At 41.7% G+C, this 20,353-nt stretch overlaps 1 protein-coding gene across 1 annotated transcript in view; it reads right to left on the reverse strand.

Moving 5' to 3' along the window:
• The window catches only part of LOC140199671 (inactive dipeptidyl peptidase 10-like), a 928,450-nt gene that overhangs the window by 727,372 nt on the left and 180,725 nt on the right, over positions 1 to 20,353 (reverse strand). Inside the window, exon 2 of the mRNA XM_072262134.1 lies at positions 153 to 267. Coding sequence (XP_072118235.1) covers positions 153 to 267 — 115 coding nt within the window. The remainder of the gene's footprint in view (positions 1 to 152; positions 268 to 20,353) is intronic.

Genomic DNA, 20,353 nt, shown 5'->3' on the forward strand with positions numbered 1-20,353 from the left:
CCTTCAATAAAGACCTCAACTGTGAAATATTACAGATGTGGTTGATATGTAGAAGAAGTGCATTAGACATGTATTTTCATGCATTTCCAGATAAGGTCTGATAAAACATAATAAAAACTGGCAAAACAAATAAGTAGGTATATGTTATTTACCTGGAGTTAAAAGGATGACTGAAATAGTGATGAGAGAGCAGACTGCAAGGATCACGAGCAGTGCAATAGCAATTCCCTTCCAGTTTCTCTGCGGAGGGCTTGCACCTCCTATTTCCTACAAAAGGCAGAAATAATAAGTTATAGTGCCAAAATTCCATAATCAAAACAAATTATTCATAATCTGAAAAGCATAATCATTAAGAATTCATTGTGGAGCTGATCATCACCATGATTTCCATATTTCATTTAATTACTCAAATTTGCACACACTTCAGGGCAAGCTAAAATTGAACTGCTGTCTTGCTTTTCACAACTGTGTTGCTTCTTTAAGCACTAAATTATAATAATAATTAGATTTTACTTTGCCTTTAAGCTATGCTTGCTTATTACTGGTGATGAATCCAGTAGAACAGAAGTGAGATACTTTAAAATAAAACAACCCATTATATCATAATTGAAAATCTTATTTCCTGGAGTTTGAATAGCCACCAGGAAGGTGCAGGGTATCAAAGGATGGAGAAGGTTTACAGAACCTATATTACTCTCTGCACCTACACCACATAATATCCAGTTCAGAGCTCAAAAGTTCAAAGTAAATTTTATCATCAGTGTACATATATGTCATCCTATACAACCCTGAGATTTGTTATTCTGTGGGCATACTCAGCAGATCTATAGAATAGCAACTGTAAGCATGATCAATGAAAGATCAATCAGAGCATAGCAGACAACAAACTCTTCAAAGGCAAATATAAATAAATAACAAGAACATGATAAAGAGTCCTTAAATCGATATCATTTGTTGTGGTAACATCTCAATAGATGAGTGTAGTTATCCTCTTTTGTTCAAGAGCCTGATGGTTGAGGGGTAGTGACTGTTCTTGAACCTGGTGGTGCAAGTCATGAGGTTCTTGTACCTTTGACAAGCAGCGAGAAAAGATCATGACCTGGGTGGTGAGGATCTGTGATGATAGGTGCTGCCTTTCTACAACAGTGTTTCACGTAGATGTCCTCGATGGTTGAGAGGGCTTTACCTGTGATAGGAGAGGACAGAAGGCCATGGAAGAAGAGGAAGGGGGAGGCACACCAGAGGGAGGTGACAGGCAGGTAAGGAGATAAGATCAGAGAGGGAAACAAGAATGGAGAATGGTGGAAGTGGGTGGGGGGGGGGGATTACTGTAAGTTCCAGAAATCGATCCTTATGTCATCAGGTTGAAGGCTACCAAGATGGAATATAAGGTATTGCTCCTTCAACCTGAATGTGGCCTCATTGTGGCAGTAGAGGAGGCCATGGACTGACACGTCAGAGTAAGAATGGGAAAACAAACCCAATCTTGGTGTCATCCACAAATTTGCTAAACTATTTAACCACATCATCATTCAGATCATTGACATAGATGACAAACAACAATGGACCCAGCACCAATCCCTGTGGCACACCACTAGTGACAGTTCTCCCGTCAGAGAGGCAACCATCTACTACCACTCTCTGGCTTTTCCCACAAAGCCAATGCCTAATCCAATTTGCTACCTCATCTTGAACGCTGAGCGACTGAACCTTCTTGATCAACTCTGTCCTGCCATGTACTTTATATACTAATTAGGTTAGATTCAACTTTATTGTCATTGTGCTGAGTACAGATACAAAGCCAATGAAATGCAATTAGCATCTGACCAGAAGTGCAAAAGAATAGTATTATATACAAAATAACTGCGAATAAAAAGTAAGTGCTACAGCATACAAATATACAAGTACTGAGACAGTCCAATATGGGTGCAATACTGCTTAGCGCTGTGATGTGAGGTTCATCAGGGTCACAGCCTCAGGGAAGAAACTCTTCCTGAGCCTGCTGGTGCGGGAGCGGAGGCTCCTGTAGCTCCTACTGGATGGGAGGAGAGTAAAAAGTCCATGGTTAGGGTGAGATGCATCCTTGATAATGCTTTTCACCCTGCCCAGGCAGCATTTATGGTAAATATTCTCAATGGTGGGCAATTAATTAATTAAATTACGTGGTGCAAAATAAAAGCAATAAAATGTATTATGAGGTAGTGTACATGGGTTCATTGTTTGTTGAGAAATCTGATGGTGGAGGGGAAGAAGCTAAAACATTGAGTACATCCAGGCTCCCCTATGTCCACTCTGATGGTAGTAATGGGAAGAGAGCATGTTCTAGAAGATGGGGGTCCTTAATGATGGATGCTACCTTTTTGAGGCATTGCCTTATGAAGGTGTCCGGGATGCTGGCAAGGCTAGTACCCATTATGGATATGGCTGAGTTTGCAACTTTCTGCAGTTTTTTTCTAATCCTGTGCTGTTGTACGTCCATAACAGACAGTGATGTAGCCATGGTACATCTGCAGACATACTCAAACTCCTCATGAACGATAGCCGCTGTCATGCCTTCTTGGTAATTACATCAATATATTGGGACCAGAATAGATCTTCAGAGATTTTGACACCTGGAACTTGAAACCACTCACACTTTCCACTGCATATCTCTCAATGAGGTCTGTTGTGTGTTCCCTTGACTTGCCCTTCCTGAAGTCCACGATCAATATCTTGGTCTTACTGACGTTGAATGCAAGGTAGTGTTGCAACACCACTCAACCACTTGATCGATCTCACTCCCGCACTCCTGTATGTTCTACAATACGCAGTTTTAACAGTTTCCTGTCTTTATTGTCAGGTGTAGACAATTCACAACTCACATCTTCTAAAACTTGGGAATGCTCAACACTGAGTAGCATTAAGGTACAGAATCCCTTAAATAAAAATTCAGTAAATATCCTGTCATACTGTCTGAGTAATACTGTCCAATCTTTGAACATAAAACCATAAGATATAGGAGCAGAATTAAACAATTTGGCCCATCGAGTCTGCTCTGCCATTTCATCATGGCTGATCCATATTCCCTCTCAGGCTCAATCTCCTGCCTTCTCTGTATCCCTTCATGCCCTGACTAATCAAGAATCTATCAAACTCTGCCTTAAATATATCAAATGACTTGGCTTCCACAATGAATTCCACAGACTTTCCACTCTCCAGTTAAAGATTCACTATTCTCTTGTAGTCTTTCCTCAAGGCATTTCCAGCTTCCAAAGATCTAAGTTCACTTTTAGTTGGTTTATTCCATTGATACTATCCTGCTTACTGGGGTCAGCAGTAAAGAAGACATCTAGGCAACAATGTAGTTTTAAAAAAATATTTCTGTAGCATTTTGTAAAATGCCCAAGGTAATACACAGGAAAGCTATTAAGTAACATTTGACATGGAGCCTCATAATCAACTAAACATAACAATATTATCCAAATGCAATCAGGTCATATCTACCTGCAGATTTATATTTGCTTTATTTGATCATTTAAATATCAGAATACTAATTAGAAAACTTTTTCAGATTTCAGGATCATTGGGACCACTTCTGGGGCAGGTGGGACCTGTAAAAGAGAGATGGGTTACACCTGAACTACAAGGGGACCAATATCCTTGCAGGAAGGTTTGATAGTGCTATTGGGGAGGATTTAAACTAGATTTGCAGGTGGATGGAAACCAGAGTGCCAGAGCAGATAGCGGAGTGGGGGTGAAAATAAATGATGTTAAAAGTTCATGCAAAGTCACAAATAGAAGGGTTGTGTGTGGTGGTAATAATCTTCTGAGGTGTGTCTATTTCAATGCTAGGAGTATTGTGGGGAAGGCTGACGAGCTGAGGGTGTGGATTGACACCCTTAGTGAAACCTGGCTACAGGAGGAGCAGGACTGGCAGCTTAATGTTCCAGGGTTCCGATGTTTCAGATGTGATAGAGGCAGAGGAATGAAGGGTGGGGGGGGGATTGCATTGCTAGTCAGGGAAAATATTACAGCAGTGCTCGGGCAGGACAGATTACAGGGCTTGTCTACCGAAGCCATATGGGTGGAGCTGAGAAACAGGAAAGGTATGGCCACATTAATGGGATTGTATTATAGACCACCCAATAGTCAGCGAGAAATGGAGGAGCAAATCTGCAGAGATAGCAGACAACTGCAGGAAACATAAAGTTGTGATAGTAGGGGATTTTAATTTTCACATATTGATTGGGACTCCCATACTGTTAAAGGTCTAGACGGGTTAGAGTTTGTAAAATGTGTTCAGGAAAGTTTTCTAAATCAATATATAGAGGTACCAATTAGAGAGGATGCAATATTAGATCTCCTATTAGGAAACGAGTTAGGACAGATGACGGAAGTGTGTGCAGGGGAACACTTTGTTTCCAGTGATCATAACACCATTATTTTCAACTTGATCATGGATAAAGATAGATCTGGTCCTCGGGTTGAGGTTCTAAACTGGAAAAAGGCCAAATTTGAAGAAATGAGAAAGGATCTAAAAAGCGTGGATTGGGACAGGTTGTTCTCTGGCAAGGATGTGACTGGTAAGTGGGAGGCCTTCAAAGGAGAAATTTTGAGGGTGCAGAGCTTGTATGTTCCTGTCAGGATTAAAGGCAAAGTGACTAAGAATAAGGAACCTTGGTTCTCAAGCGATATTGGAAATCTGATAAAGAAGAAGAGAGAGTTGTATGACATGTATAGGAAACAGGGAGCAAATAAGGTGCTTGAGGAGTATAAGAAGTGCAAGAAAATACTTAAGAAAGAAATCAGGAGGGCTAAAAGAAGACACAAAGTTGCTTTGGCAGTCAAGGTGAAGGATAATCCAAAGAGCTTCTACAGGTATATTAAGAGCAAAAGGATAGTAAGGGATAAAATTGGTTCTCTTGAACATCAGAGTGGTCAGCTATGTATGGAACCAAAAGAAATGGGGAAGATCTTAAATGGGTTTTTTGCATCCATATTTACAAAGAAAACTGGCATGGAGACAATGGAAATAAGGCAAACAAGTAGTGAGGTCATGGAACCTATACAGATTGAAGAGGAGGAGGTGCTTGCTATCTTGAGGCAAATCAGAGTAGATAAACCCCCAGGACCTGACAGGGTATTGCCTCGGACCTTGAAGGAGACTAGTGTTGAAATTGCAGGGGCCCTGGCAGATATATTTAAAATGTCGGTATCTACGGGTGAGGTGCCAGAGGATTGGAGGATAGTTCATGTTGTTCCGTTGTTTAAAAAAAGGCTCTAAAAGTAATCCGGGAAATTATAGGCCGGTAAGTTTGACGTCGGTAGTAGGTAAATTATTGGAAGGAGTAGTAAGAGATAGGATCTACAAGTATTTGGATAGACAGGGACTTACTAGGGAGAGTCAACATGGTTTTGTGCATGGTAGGTCATGTTTAACAAATCTATTAGAGTTTTTCGAGGAGGTTACCAGGAAAGTGGATGAAGGGAAGGCAGTGGATGTTGTCTACATGGACTTCAGTAAGGCCTTTGACAAGGTCCCGCATGGGAGGTTAGTTAGGAAGATTCAGTCGCTAGGTATACATGGAGAGGTAGTAAATTGGATTAGACATTGGCTCAACGGAAGAAGCCAGAGAGTGGTAGTGGAGGATTGCTTCTCTGAGTGGAGGCCTGTGACTAGTGGTGTGCCACAGGGATCAGTGCTGGGTCCATTGTTATTTGTCATCTATATCAATGATCTGGATGATAATGTGGTAAATTGGATCAGCAAATTTGCTGATGATACAAAGATTGGAGGTGTAGTGGACAGTGAGGACGGTTTTCAAAGCTTGCAGAGGGATTTGGACCAGCTGGAAATATAGGCTGAAAAATAGCAGATGGAGTTTAATACAGACAAGTGTGAGGTATTGCACTTTGGAAGGACAAACCAAGGTAGAACATACAGGATTAATGGTACGGCACTGAGGAGTGCAGTAGAACAGAGGGATCTGGGAATACAGATACAAAATTCCCTAAAAGTGGCGTCACAGGTAGATAGGATCATAAAGAGAGCTTTTGGTACATTGGCCTTTATAAATCAAAGTATTGAGTATAAGAGTTGGAATGTCATGGCGAGGTTGTATAAGGCATTGGTGAGGTCGAATTTGGAGTATTGCGTGCAGTTTTGGTCACCAAATTACAAGAAGGATATTAATAAGGTAGAAAGAGTGCACAGAAGGTTTACAAGGATGTTGCCGGGACTTGAGAAACTGAGTTACTGAGAAAGATTGAATAGGTTAGGACTTTATTCCCTGGAGCATAGAAGAATGAGGGGAGATTTGATAGAGGTATATAAAATTATGATGGGTATAGATAGAGTGAATGCAAGCAGGCTTTTTCCACTGAGGCAAGGGGAGAAAAAAAAACAGATGACATGGGTTAAGGATGAAAGGGGAAAAGTTTAAAAGGAACATTATTGGGGGCTTCTTCACACAGAGAGTGGTGGGAGCGTGGAATGAGCTGCCAGATGAAGTGGTAAATGTGGGCTCACTTTTAACATTTAAGAAAAACTTGGACAGGTACATGGTTGAGGGATGTATGGAAAGATATGGTCCAGATGCAGGTCAGTGAGACTAGGCAGAAAAATGGTTCAGCACAGCCAAGAAGGGCCAAAAGGCCTGTTTCTGTGCTGTAATGTTCTATGGTTCTATGGTTCTATTAAATAAGCATTTGGGTCAAAAATTATCATCCATTCATAATCAATAACAGAAAGATGTCATGATCCTCCTGCTTCAGGAAAGGAATCAATACCACAAGCAGTATACTAAAATGTGTAACTTTGTGGTGGCATGTTTTGAAGTATATCTTTTAGCTGAGCATCTGACTCACACATAAACACAGCATGTTTTGAAGTAAAAATCCAGAGGAAGCTATTGAGAAATCCACCCAAGAGGAGGTGGTATGGGATACTGAGAATCGAATTTCCCGTCACCTTGGGAGGAGGTATGGGATACCGAGAATCAAGTTTTCCATCACCTTAGGAGGAGGTATGGGATACTGAGAATGGAATTTCCCGTCACCCCAGGAGTAGGGATGGAATACTCAGAATGGAATTTCCTATCACCTCAGGTACTTAAGCTGAAAGCATTAGACTGAAATCAATAATGAAACACTGCAGAGGTATTATTTCCTATTCAGTACTTTGATATTTCACATCTATAGTCTTGATCACACGTTGTTTTCAGTATAAAAAAACGAGTGGACAGGTAAATTTGTGACATTATTCAATTTGTCTTCTAAAGCTTTGCATCTACATTGACTTTTATTTTACAGTTATTCTAAACTCCTGTAAAATAACTCTTTAAATACAGGATCCAGCAGCTGTACCTCATCAGTTTGAAGATTTTATACAAGACGTCAAATTTACACAGAAAATCACCATTAAAAATTTGGAATGAAAAAAAATAATGTAAATATTTGGTAGTATCACTTTAACATGAAATAAAATAATTGGCGCCACACATTCAACGAATTTCTACATTTCTCCATGCAATGTACGTAATTTGTTGTACAGATACAGTTTTGCATAATGAATCCCTAAGGAAATAAAACGTAAAGCTGCAAGAAAATGCAGTAAAATGGGACTAATTGAAAAGTTCTTTCAATAAGCTGGCTTAAATAAAACAGCTTGACCTATCTCCTTTTGTGCTGTATGAACTTACAATTTAAAGAAGACTATTTTCTGGACAGATTTGAATGATAATTAATCAGTTGCTTGAATAATTTCAATTTAGTCAGTAGAACTATCTACTTGCTTTTGAAAATTCACAAAGTAAATATTCAAAATGCACATCACACTAGCTTAGTCTTATATCCCTGCTGACTCTGTATACTGGAACCAATTGCCTTGAACATCATTAAACGCATCTGTGTAATAGATCAATGGTATCCAGCAAGCTTCATCGACCTGTTTCAAAGCATGATCAACAAAATCAGTTAATGAGCATCTAGTTATGTTCACCATTATTCCAGGGGATTCTCATAATATTTTTCAAATTTGTTATTCTAAACCTTGGTGTTTATGTATGTAATTCAATTTCCACCACTGCCTGTAAGGAGTTTGTTTGCTCTCCCCATGACAGCATGGTTTTCCACCCTGTGCTCCAGCCTAATCATGTGCCTGTTTGTATGTTATTACTTTTATTGTCGCCAACAATTGATACTAGAGCGTACAATCATCACAGCGATATTTGATTCTGCGCTTCGCGCTCCCTGGAGTACCAATCAATAGTAAATATAATAAAAATTTAAATTATAAATCATAAATAGAAAACAGAAAAGGGAAAGTAAGGTAGTGCGAAAAAAACGAGAGGCAGGTCCGGATATTTGGAGGGTACGGCCCAAATCCGGGTCAGGATCCATTCAGCAGTCTTATCACAGTTGGAAAGAAGCTGTTCCCAAATCTGGCCATACGAGTCTTCAAGCTCCTAAGTCTTCTCCCGGAGGAGAGAGGGACAAAAAGTGTGTTGACTGGGTGGGTCGTGTTCTTGATTATCCTGGCAGCACTGCCCCGACAGCGTGCGGTGTAAAGTGAGTCCACGGACGGAAGATTGGTTTGTGTGATGTGCTGTGCCACGTTCACAATCTTCTGCAGCTTCTTCCGGTCTTGGACAGGACAACTTCCACACCAGGTTGTGATGCACCCTAGAAGAATGCTTTCTACGGTGCATCTATAAAACTTAGTGAGGGTTTTAGGGGACAGGCCAAATTTCTTCAGCTTTCTCAGGAAGTAAAGGCCTGAGTATGTTAATTGGTCATTGTAAATTGTCCTGTGATCAGTCTAGGGTTAAATCAGGGGTTAATTTGTCATTATAAGCTGTCCCATGGATGGAGATATATCTCTACCAAAGAACATGAAAGACTTTCCTTCCCTCCAGTAGCCTGCTCAAAGTGTAGAACCTCTTTATTCCACCTTCCCCCTGCCCACCATCAGGGTCAAGTGAAACCACAACGCCAGGCAGCAATCTCTGAAGAGTATTGATAATGGCTGGAGTCACATGTCTTGTAAAGACACTGCCCAGAAGAAGGCAATGGTCATGGAAAGAACATGATCGCAAAAGTGAATGAACGGAATCTTGGATTGTTGGGTGATGTGGCTTGACGGCCGGATGGACTTATTCTGCACTGTATATCAATAAACAAATAAAATAGAAAATAAATTTCAATGCTGCTCATATTTATATGAAGTAGAACTATAAAAATGAAGGAACATTTCGATTATTGATTAATTTCTTAGTGAATCTTACAGAACCTAGCAGAAAGCAAAGGAACCTCCTGGAGATCAGTTAAAACTGATTTGTACTAGAAACCCCTGCCAGCCTCTCCAAAAGAAAGGGATCACTAATCAGTGCCAGGACTGGAAAATGACTGCTTTAGGAATTCTTACTTCAATTGCTCAAGAATGAAGAATAGAAATTCTCCATCTGAGCTCAAAACGTTAGCCTCTACGTTAAGGAAATAACCAAGATTTATAAAGAAATTATGACACTTCTATTCAAGAAATGTAAAAAAAAAGGATTTAAGGAGAGTATAGCACACCTCAAGGATGCGTCCATAGCCAACTATTATGGGTGGCAAGATCTCAAATGACAAAGATGTGGTGTACCTGAGTGAGACAGGTTGGCTGGTTGTCAACAACTTTGCACTCAATGTCAACAAGACCAAGAAATTGGTTGTAGACTTCAGAAGTGGGAAGTCAATGGTACTTATTGAGATTTCAGTGATGGAAAGAATGAGTAGCTTCAAAGTTCCTGGGTGTCACAGAGGATCTATGTGGATCAAGCACATTGATTCAATCATGAAGAAGGCATGCCAGTGACTGTACTTCATTAGGAATTTGAAGAGATTTGGCATGTCACCAAAGATGCTTGCAAATTTCTACAGATATATGATGGAGAGCATTCTGATTGGTTGTAGGACAGCTTGTTATGGAACATCCAATACACAGGATCATAAGAGGCTGCAAAAGATTGTGGACTCAGCCATTCCCATTACAGGGCACAACCTTCCCTTCCATCTAGGACACCATCAAGAATCAGTGACAATATACATGATTCTGATATATGAACAGCAAATGTCATGTGCAGAGCTACTTTTCTAATATTACCATGGTTCAGCTTCACAATGGCATTTATAAAACACTTGAGCACTTTATAATTTATAAAACTGTATTATTAGATCAGAAAAAATGTAGATTTCAGTAAAGTGACATGTTCTAAATAAAGCTCAATAAAGTACTAATCAATACTCCAAGTTTAGCACGTTAAAATTTAACTTGTTTGTAGAGGACATTAGATATGAGGTCCATTTTATGTCAGCTTGACACAGTGGTAACAGTGATCCATAGGTTTTTGACCTAATATGAGAATGGAAAACTTGTTTCTATGCTGTGTATTGGAATGATTTTAGATCAGAGGTTCCCAAACTTTTTTTATGCCACAGACCAGTACATTAAGCAAGGGGTCCATTGACCTCATGTTGCGAATCCCTGTTTTTGAAAAAAATGTGAGCAGTTTTATGTAATAGTTCAATGGGGTATAGTCATTCTTGTTATTTTATAAGACCAAGTAGTTATTTTATGAGTTCAAGACAATTTTTCAAAGCCTCTGATCCTTCTTGTTACTAAAATCTTCTTAATCATATTCATAGAGGTATTAAAGATATTTTCCCTTGCTTTCTAGAAATATTCAGGACCAGCATTGAAATTATTCTATTCAAAAGAGAATACTTGGATGTTTTCATGTTTTATTGTTTTACAACATTGAATCACTGTGGATTTAATTTGGCTTTTTTCACACTGACAACAGAGAAAACTCATTTGTATCAAAGAGAAAACAAAGTTTTACAAATCGGTCTAAACACAAAATAATTGATTGCAAAATTACACACCCCCTTCAAGTCAGTATTTAGTAGATGCACCCTTGACAGCAATTACAGCCTTGTGTTTGAGTGGATAGGTCTCTATCAGTTTTGCCCATCTAGACACTGCAATTTTTCCTTATTCTTACTTTCTCAAATTGCATTGGGATCATGAATGAACAGCCCTTTTCAAGTTCAGCCCCAAATTCGTAATTGGATTGAAGTCTGGACACTGACTTGGCCACTTCAGGACATTAACTGTGGTGTTTTCAAGCCATTCCTGTGTAGCTTTGGCTTTATGCTTGTGGTTATCGTCTTGCCAGAAAACAAATCTTCTCCCAAATCACGGTTCCCTTGCTGACCGCATCAGGTTTTCCTCCAGGACTTCCCTGTATTTTGCTGCATTAATTTTACCCTCTACCTTCACAAGTCTTCCAGGACCTGTTGCAGTGAAGCATCCCCAAAGCATGATGCAGCCACCACCATGCTTCGCGGTAGGGATGGTGTGTTTTTGATTATGTGCAGTGTTTGGTTTATGCCAAACATAATGTCTAGTCTGATGGCTAAAAAGCTCAATTTTGGTTTCATCAGACCATAGAACCTTCTTCCAGCTGACTTCAGAGTCTCCCAAATGTCCTCTGGTAAACTCTAGTTGAAACTTGATGTGCGCTTTTTTCAATAATGGCTTTCTCATTGCCACTCTCCCATAAAGCTGCGACTGGTGCAGCACCTGGGCAACATTTGTATGTGCAGTCTCTCCCATCTCAGCCACTGAAGCTTGCCACTCCTGCAGAGTTGTCATAGTGACTCCCATTACTAGTCCACTTCTTCTACGATCACTCAGTTTTTGAGGTCTGCCTTCTCAAAGTAGATTTACAGCTGTGCCGTATTCTTTTTTCATTCCTTAATGATTGACCTAACTGTACTCCAAATGATATTCAGTCACTTGGAAATTTTCTTGCATCCATCTCCTGACCTGTGCCTTTCAATAACCTTTTTGCTGAGTTACTTGAAGTACTCTTTTGTCTTCATGGTGTAGTTTTTGCCAGGATACTGACTCACCAGCTGTTGGACCTTCCACATACAGGTGTATTTATACCACAATCAATTGAAACACTTTGACTGCACACAGTGATCTCCATTTAACTAATTATGTGGCTTCTAAAATCAATTGGCTGCACTAGTGATAACTTAGTGTATTATATTAAAGGGGGAAAGGGTGGTGGAACTTATGCAGTCAATTATTTTGTGTTTTATATTTGTAATTAATTTAGATCAATTGTAGAAATCTGTCTCACTTTGACATGAAAGAACACTTTTCTGTTGATCAGTGTGAAAAAAAAAACAAATCAAATCCATTGTGATTCAATGTTGTAAAACAGTAAAACATGAAAACTTCCAAGGGAGTGAACACTTTTGTAGGCATTGAATATGCCAGCATTTTTCACAAATTCAGCAAAGATATGGCAAGCCTTTCTTTGACAGCCATTATGTGGTGTGTTCTGCTAGTTCAAAATTCAAAAGTTCAAAGTTCAAAGTAAATTTTATTAACAGAGTACATATATGTCATCACATACAGCCCTGAGATTCTTTTTCCTGTGGGCATTCTTAGCAAATCTATAAAGTAGTAACTATAACAGGATAAAAAAAGATCAACCAGAGTGCAGAAGGCTTAAAAACTGTGCAAATGCAAATATAAATAAATAGCAATAAATAATGAGAACGTGAAATAATGAGATAAAGAGTCCTTAAAGAGAGATCACTTGTTGTAGGAACATCGAATATATGGGCAGGTGAGTGTAGTTACCCCTTTTTATTCAAGAGTCTGAAGGTTGGGGGTGGTAACTGTTCTTGAACTTGGTGGTGCGAGTCCTGTGGCTTTTGTATCTTCTACTTCATGGCTGAACATGACCTGGGTGTGGAGACCTCTGATGATGGATGCTACTTCCCTATGACAACGGTTCATGTAGATGTACTCAGTGGCGGGCCAGATTTACCCATGATGGACTGGGCTGAATCCACCAGTTTTTGTAGGGTTTTCCATTCGGAAGCATCGGTGTTTCCATACCAGGCCGTGATGCAGCCAGTCAATACACTCTCCACTACATCATCTATGGAAGTTTGTCAAACTTTTTGATGACATGTCGAATCTCCACAGGCACTTAAGGAAGAAGTGCTGTCGTGCTGCCTTTGCAATTACATTTACAGTACATGCTGGGTCCATGAAATGTCGTATAAAATAGCAACCCCAGGAATTTAAAGTTACTGATCCTCTCCACTCCTGATCCTCCGATGAGCACTGGCTCATGGACCTCTGGTTTCCCTCTCCTGAAGTCTACAATCAGTTCCTCTGTCTTATTGACGTTGAGTGAGAAGTTTTTATTATAACCCTCCGCCACATTTTCAATCTCCTTCCTGCATGCTGATTCATCACCACCTTTGATACGGCCCACAACAGTGGTGTCGTCAGCAAACTTGAATATGGCGTTAGAGCTGTGCTTAGCCACACAGTTAATGATGCGAGTAGAGCAAGGGGCTAAGCACAGAGCCTTATGGAGCACTGGCTGAAACCACCCACGGTGTATTTTATTGTACCAGTGTGTGAAGAGGATATTGTTGCCGATATCCCTAACTAGATTAAAGGCCAGTTCTTAGAGTTGTTATGGGTACCAGAGTTCTGTTTCACATCTCCAGTTCTTTTCAAACACATCATTTTGAACGTTTATTTTCTCTTATTACTGTAATCTCTTCACCCCAGATGTCTGATGTTGCACCTATTTGTTCTGTTTTCTGCTTGCTTGTCTTTCTCTGTTTCTCATCATCAGACAGCAATATCCTTGGTGTAAATCTAAACCACATTAAACTTATTGAACAGAAGTGGGAGTATTCAGGGATACGAAGCAATTGGCCCACAGAAAGGAGGAAAAGCATTTCACAGAAACATAGAAAACCTACAGCACAATACAAGACCTTCAGCCCACAAAGTTGTGCCAAACATGTCCCTACATTAGAAATTACTAGGCTTACCCATATCCCTCTATTTTTCTAAGCTCTATATACCTATCAAAAAGTCTCCTAAAAGACCCTATCGTATCTGCCTCCACCACTGTTGCCGGCAGCCCATTCCACGCACTCACTACTCTGAGTAAAAGACTTACCCCGACATCTCCTCTGTACCTACTCCCCAGCACCTTAAAATTGTGTCCTCTTGTGGCAACCTTTTCAGCCCTGGGAAAAAAACCTCTGACTATCCACACGATCAATGCCCCTCATCACTTTATACACCTCTATCAAGTCACCTCTCATCCTTCATCGCTCCAAGGAGAAAAGGCCGAGTTCACTCAACCTGTTTTCATAAGGCTTGCTCCCCAATCCAGGCAACATCCTTGTAAATCTCTTCTGCACCATTTCTATGGCTTCCACATCCTTCCTGTAGTGAGGTGACCAGAACTGAGCACAGTGTCATAGTTCGGTCCATGAAGTCCATGTTCCGGTTCACGGTCCGGTCCATGGTTCCTTGTTCTGGGGTTTCTGGTTTTCCCCAGTTTCTGTTGTGGGCACATGTTTCTCATTTTGGGGCTGAGACATAAATACCTCTGCAAACCAGAGATTCCCTGCTGGACTGTTCTGTTCCCCTCCCTGTCTTTTTCCTCGCTCGCCTGACTCTCTGCCTGGATACGCCGCCTGTGCCACTGAAGTTTTACCGCTAGAGCAAGACTGGAACCTTGTTAGGTCAAGATAAGGAACTGTCTTTCATTGTGTGGAATTGTCTTTTGCTGTGTGGCATCGTCTCTCTGTGTCCATGCCTTCGCTAGGTAGGTCCGGCTGTTTGCCGCTGCCCAGTGTAGGGATGCCTCTGTGTCCACACCTTTACTAGGTGGGTCCCGGCTGTTTGCTGCCACCTAGTGTTGGGATCTGTCTCTGTGTCCATGCCTTTGCTAGGCTGGTCTGGTTGTTTGCCGTCACCTTGTGTTGGGATCTGTCTCTTCATGTTCAGTGTTCTGTGTATGAGTCCCAGCCCTACGTCCTGTTCCCGAGGAGGGGTCTCAGCTCTGTGTTCCGTGCTCCTGTCTCTTCTAGTCCAAGGCTCCATGCTCCTGAAGGCCCTCGTCCAGTCCATGCCTAGTCCAGTCCTATCCGAGTCCTGTCCATGTACCTTTACCTGTCCTTGTGTCTTGCCCTGCCCAGGAGTTCCACACCCAAGACATGTCCAGTCCTGTAGCCTCATCTTATCATCGCCTAGTTCTGGAGTCCGAGCCCGAGTCAAGTCTCAGGTTCTGGGTCCTTGCCCAGTCTCTGGCTTGGAGTCCATACCCAAGCCTCGAAGTACCCTAGACTCAAACCTCAAGACCTCCAGCCTGTCTCCAAGCTCAAGCCTCAAGACCCCCAGCCTCCAGTCCTGCAGTCATGTCATGTCCTTGCCTAGTTCTGGGGCCCAAGCCCAAGGCAAGACCCAGATTCTGGGTCCTTGTCTAGTCTCTGGCTTGGGGTCCAAGCCCAAGTTTGCGTTCTTGTCCCTGCTCCTTGTCTGTATCCTGCCATGTCCCTACTCTAGTCAAGTCCTGTTCCTTCTACTTCAGTGTCTGTGTCTTGCATTTGGGTCTGCTACCAGCACCCCATTGTGACACACAGTACTCCAAGTGGGGTCTGACCAGGGACCTATATAGCTGCAACATTACCCCTTGGGTCCTAAATTCAGTTCCACAATTAATACACCGTACGCCTTCTTAACCACAGAGTCAAACTGCGCAGCTGCTTTGAGTGTCCTATGGATTCAGATCCCAAGATCCCTCTGATTCTCCGCACTGCTAAGAGTCTTACCATTAATACTATATTGTGCTGTCAAATTTGACCCACCAAAATGAACCATCTCACACTTACCTGGGTTGAACTTTATCTGCCACTTCTCAGCCCAGTTTTGCATCCTATCAATGTCCCGCTGTAACCTCTGACAGCCCTCCACACTATCCACAACACCCCAACCTTTGTGTCATCAGCAAGCTTACTAACCCATCCCTCCACTTCCTCATCCAGGTCATTTATAAAAACCACAAAGAGAAGGGGTCCCAGAACAGATCCCTGAGGCACCACTGGTCACTGACCTCCATGCAGAATATGACCCATCTACAACCACTCTTTGGCTTCTGTGGGCAAGCCAATTCTGGATCCACAAAGCAATGTTCCCTTGGATCCCATGTCTCCTTACTTTCTCAATAAGCCTTGCATGGGGTACCTTATCAAATGCCTTGCTGAAATCCATATACACTACATCTACTGCTCTTCCTTCATCAATGTGTTTAGTCACATCCTCAAAAAATTCAATCAGGCTCGTAAGGCATGACCTACCTTTGACAAAACTGTGCTGATTATTCCTAATTATATTATACCTCTCCATTTCCATTAAAGCAACTGTAAATTAGAGTAATTATGCATTCACTGGTGATCTTATTGTGTTAGTATAAACTGCCAAAGACATAACATGGTTAGTTCCCTATTATAGTGAACAATTTGATGTTGCAAAAGAAAAATTGTGAGATAGAAGATATTTAACATCAAACACTACAAGAGTGTCTCCAAAGGGGACATAATTTTATTCAAATTAATTGCCATATTCCTAAAAGGCAATAACTACTCCTCTAAATTCAATCAATGATATTAAGAATTCTTCGAGCTATAAACCAAGACAAGATGTTATGATCATTTATTTATTGAGATACAGTACTGATTAGGCCCTTCCCGCCCTTCGTACCATATTGCTCAGCAATTCCCTAATTTAATCCTCTGCCTAATCATTGGACAATTTACAACAGCTAATTAACCCACCAAACAGTACGCTTTTGGACTGTGGGAGGAAACCGGAGCACCTGGAGGAAACCCACCCAGTCACAGGGAGGAAGTTCAATCATCTTACAAGAAATGAACCTCTGTTGCTGAACTGCAATGTGTTGTGCTAGCCACTACGTTACTGTTAGAAATGGATCTGTTTCTTTACTGATATCATGGACTAATGATACCATTATACCCAGCAGAACATAAAAACTCCTTACAGGCAGCAACAGGAATTGAACCCAGGTCACAGACACTGTAAAGCGGTGTGCTAACCTCCTCACAACCATGTAACCATGTACTTAAATTGAAATAGATATGTGCAGTTATTTAACTGAAGTTAATCTAGATGCTAGACAATCTGGAGTATGACAAGTAGCAGGAAGAGAGCTACTTTTTAAATCAGGGTCATTGGCACGGAGTCTGGTGCTGTGACTCAGAAGAGCGCAGAAGTGATGAGGACTGCAGTGTTGATAGGAGGCTCCTTAGTCAGAAGAACAGAGTTGAGATTCTATGAACATGCTAGAAACAGAGAAAGATAGAAAACCTACAGCACAGTACAGGCCTTTCAGCCCACAAAGCTGTGCCAAACATGTCCCTACCTTAGAACTAACTAGGATTTACCCATAGCCCTCTATTTTTCTAACTCCATGTAGCCATCCAGGAGTCTTTCAAAAGACCCTGTCTTTTCCACCGCCACCAGCAGCCCATTCCACACACTCACTACTCTTTGCATTAAAAAACTTACCCCTGACATCTCCTCTGTACCTACTTCCAAGCACCTTAAAACTATGCCCTCTCATGCTAGCCAATTTAGCCCTGGGGAGAAGCCTCTGACTATCCACACGATCAGTGCCTCTCATTATCTTGTACACCTCTATCAAGTCACCTGTCATCCTCCATCACTCCAAGGAGAAAAGGCTGAGTTCACTCAACCGATTCTCATAAGGCATGCTCTCCAATCCAGGCAACATCCTTGTAAGTCTCCTCTGCACCCTTTCTATGGTTTCCACGTCCTTCCTGCAGTGAGGTGACCAGAATTGAGCACAGTACTCCAAGTCCTATATAGCTGCATTTGGATGGTATGTTGCCTCCCTGATGCCAGGATCGGGGGTGTCTTTGATCGTGTCCATAGCATTCTCAAGGATGAAGGTGAGCAGTCAGAAGTCTTGGTACATTTTGGCAGCGATGACATAGGAAGGTAAGGTGAGGAGGTCTAGAAGAAAGATTTTAGGGAGCTAGATAGAAAGCTGAGAAACAGGACCTTCAAGCTAGTAATCTCTGGGTTTCTGTCTGTGGCACGTGCCAGTGAGGGTAACAGTAGGATGATTTGGAAGGTGACTGCCTGGCTGAGGACCTGGTGCAGGGGAAAGAGTTCAGATTTATGGATCAACACACATCAAAGTTGCTGGTGAACGCAGCAGGCCAGGCGGCATCTCTAGGAAGAGGTGCAGTCGACGTTTTAGGTCGAGACCCTTCGTCAGGACTAACTGAAGGAAGAGCTAGTAAGAGATTTGAAAGTGGGATGGGGAGGGGGAGATCCAAAATGATAGGAGAAGACAGGAGGGGGAGGGATGGAGCCAAGAGTTGGACAGGTGATTGGCAAAAGGGATACAAGAGGATCATGGGACAGGAGGTCCGGGGAGAAGGAAAGGGGGGGGGGAGCTTAACTCTGCTCTCAAATGCAGCTCCCCCATTTCACATACATCTGCTCTCACTCCATCCTCCCACCACCCCACTAGGAATAGGGTTCCCCTGGTCCTCACCTACCACCTCACCAGCCTCCGGGTCCAACATATTATTCTCCATAACTTCTGCCACCTCCAAAGGGATCCCACCACTAAGCACATCTTTCCCTCCCCCTCCCTCTCTGCTTTCCGCAGGGATCGCTCCCTATGTGACTCCCTTGTCCATTTGTCCCCCCCATCCCTCCCCACTGATCTCCCTCCTGACACTTATCCTTGTAAGCAGAACAAGTGCTACACATGGCCTTACACTTCCTCCCTTACCACCATTCAGGGCCCCAGACAGTCCTTCCAGGAGAGGCAACACTTCACCTGTGAATCGGCTGGGGTGATATACTGCGTCCGGTGCTCCCGATATGGCCTTCTATATTTTGGCGAGACCCAACGCAGACTGGGAGACAGTTTTGCTGAACACCTACGCTCTGTCCGCAGAGAAAGCAGGATCTCCCAGTGGCCACACGTTTTAATTCCACATCCCATTCCCATTCTGACATGTCTATCCAAAGGGGTCCAATATCCTTGTGTGCAGGCTGGTTAGAGTTGTTTGGATGGGTAGCGGGATGGGAAGCAGAGTGATGTGCTGAAGATGAGGTAGCTGGTTTACGGAGGTGATGTGCAGTGAGACGCCAAGCAAGAAGAGTCTGATGACAGGGCAAAATTACAGTCAACAGGATGTGCTGCAAAGTAAAAGGCAGACAAAATTGAAAATGATGAGTATAGGACTAATTGTGTTATATTTGAAGGTGTGCAGTATACAGTATAACGTTGATGGACTTGTACCACAGTCACTGATTGGTAAGTATGATGTTATAGGCATCATTGAGTAAAGGCTGAAAGGAGAGTATAGCTGGGAATGTGTGTTCAAGGATACACATTGTATCAAAAAGACAGGGAGGAAATCAAAGGTGGTGGTGTGGCTCAGTTGGTAAAAATGAAATTAAATAATTGGAAAGAGGTAACATAGGGTCAGAAGGTGATGAATCATTTTGGATAGAGCTAAGGAACTGCAAGAGTAAAAAGACCCTGCCGGGTGCTGTATACAGACCCCCAAACACTAGTTAAGATGTGATCTACAGGCTACAATGGGAGATAGAAACACTGCCAAAAGGGCAATGTTACAATTGACATGGGGGACTTCAATATGCAGGTAGATTGGGAAAATCAGGTTGGTGTTGGATTCCAAGAGGGGAAATTTCTAGAATAACTACAAGATGGCTTTTTAGAGCAGCTCATGGTTAAATCAGTTATCCTGGATTGGATGCTGTGCAATTAACTGGAATTAAATAGAGAGTTTAAGGTAAAAGAACCTTTAAGGGAAAGTGATCATAATATTATCAAATTCACCCTGCAATTTGAGAAGGAAAAACTAAAGTTAGATGTATCAGTATTACAGTGGAGTAAAGGGAATTACAGATGCATGAGAGAGGAGTTGGCCAGAATTGATTGGAAAAGAACACTGGCAGGGATGATGGCAGAGCAGCAATGGCTGGAATTTCTGAAAGCAATTTCAAAGGCAAAGATATATACATCCCAAAGAGGAAGAAGTATTCTAAAGGAAAAATGACATTGCCGTGACTAACAAGAGAATCAAAGACTACATAAAAGCCAAAGAGAGGGCATAAAAATAGTGCAAAAATTAGTGGAAAATTAGAGGTTTAGGAAGCTACTAAATGCCAACAGAAGGCAACTATAAAAGTCATTAAGAAGGTAAAATGGAATTTGCAAGTAAGCTAGCCAATAATATTAAAGAGAATTCCATAAGTTTCTTCAGATATGTAAAGTATAAAAGAGAGGTGAGAGTGAATATCAGACTGCTGGAAAACCATAATGCTAGCTGTTTCAGAGTCAGCGAGAAGTGAACTGGGCTCCAGAAAGGAATCACTTACAGGTCATCATGATTTGATGAT

This window comes from Mobula birostris, chromosome 6, assembly GCF_030028105.1.
Source record: "Mobula birostris isolate sMobBir1 chromosome 6, sMobBir1.hap1, whole genome shotgun sequence".
Lineage (NCBI taxonomy): Eukaryota > Metazoa > Chordata > Chondrichthyes > Myliobatiformes > Myliobatidae > Mobula > Mobula birostris.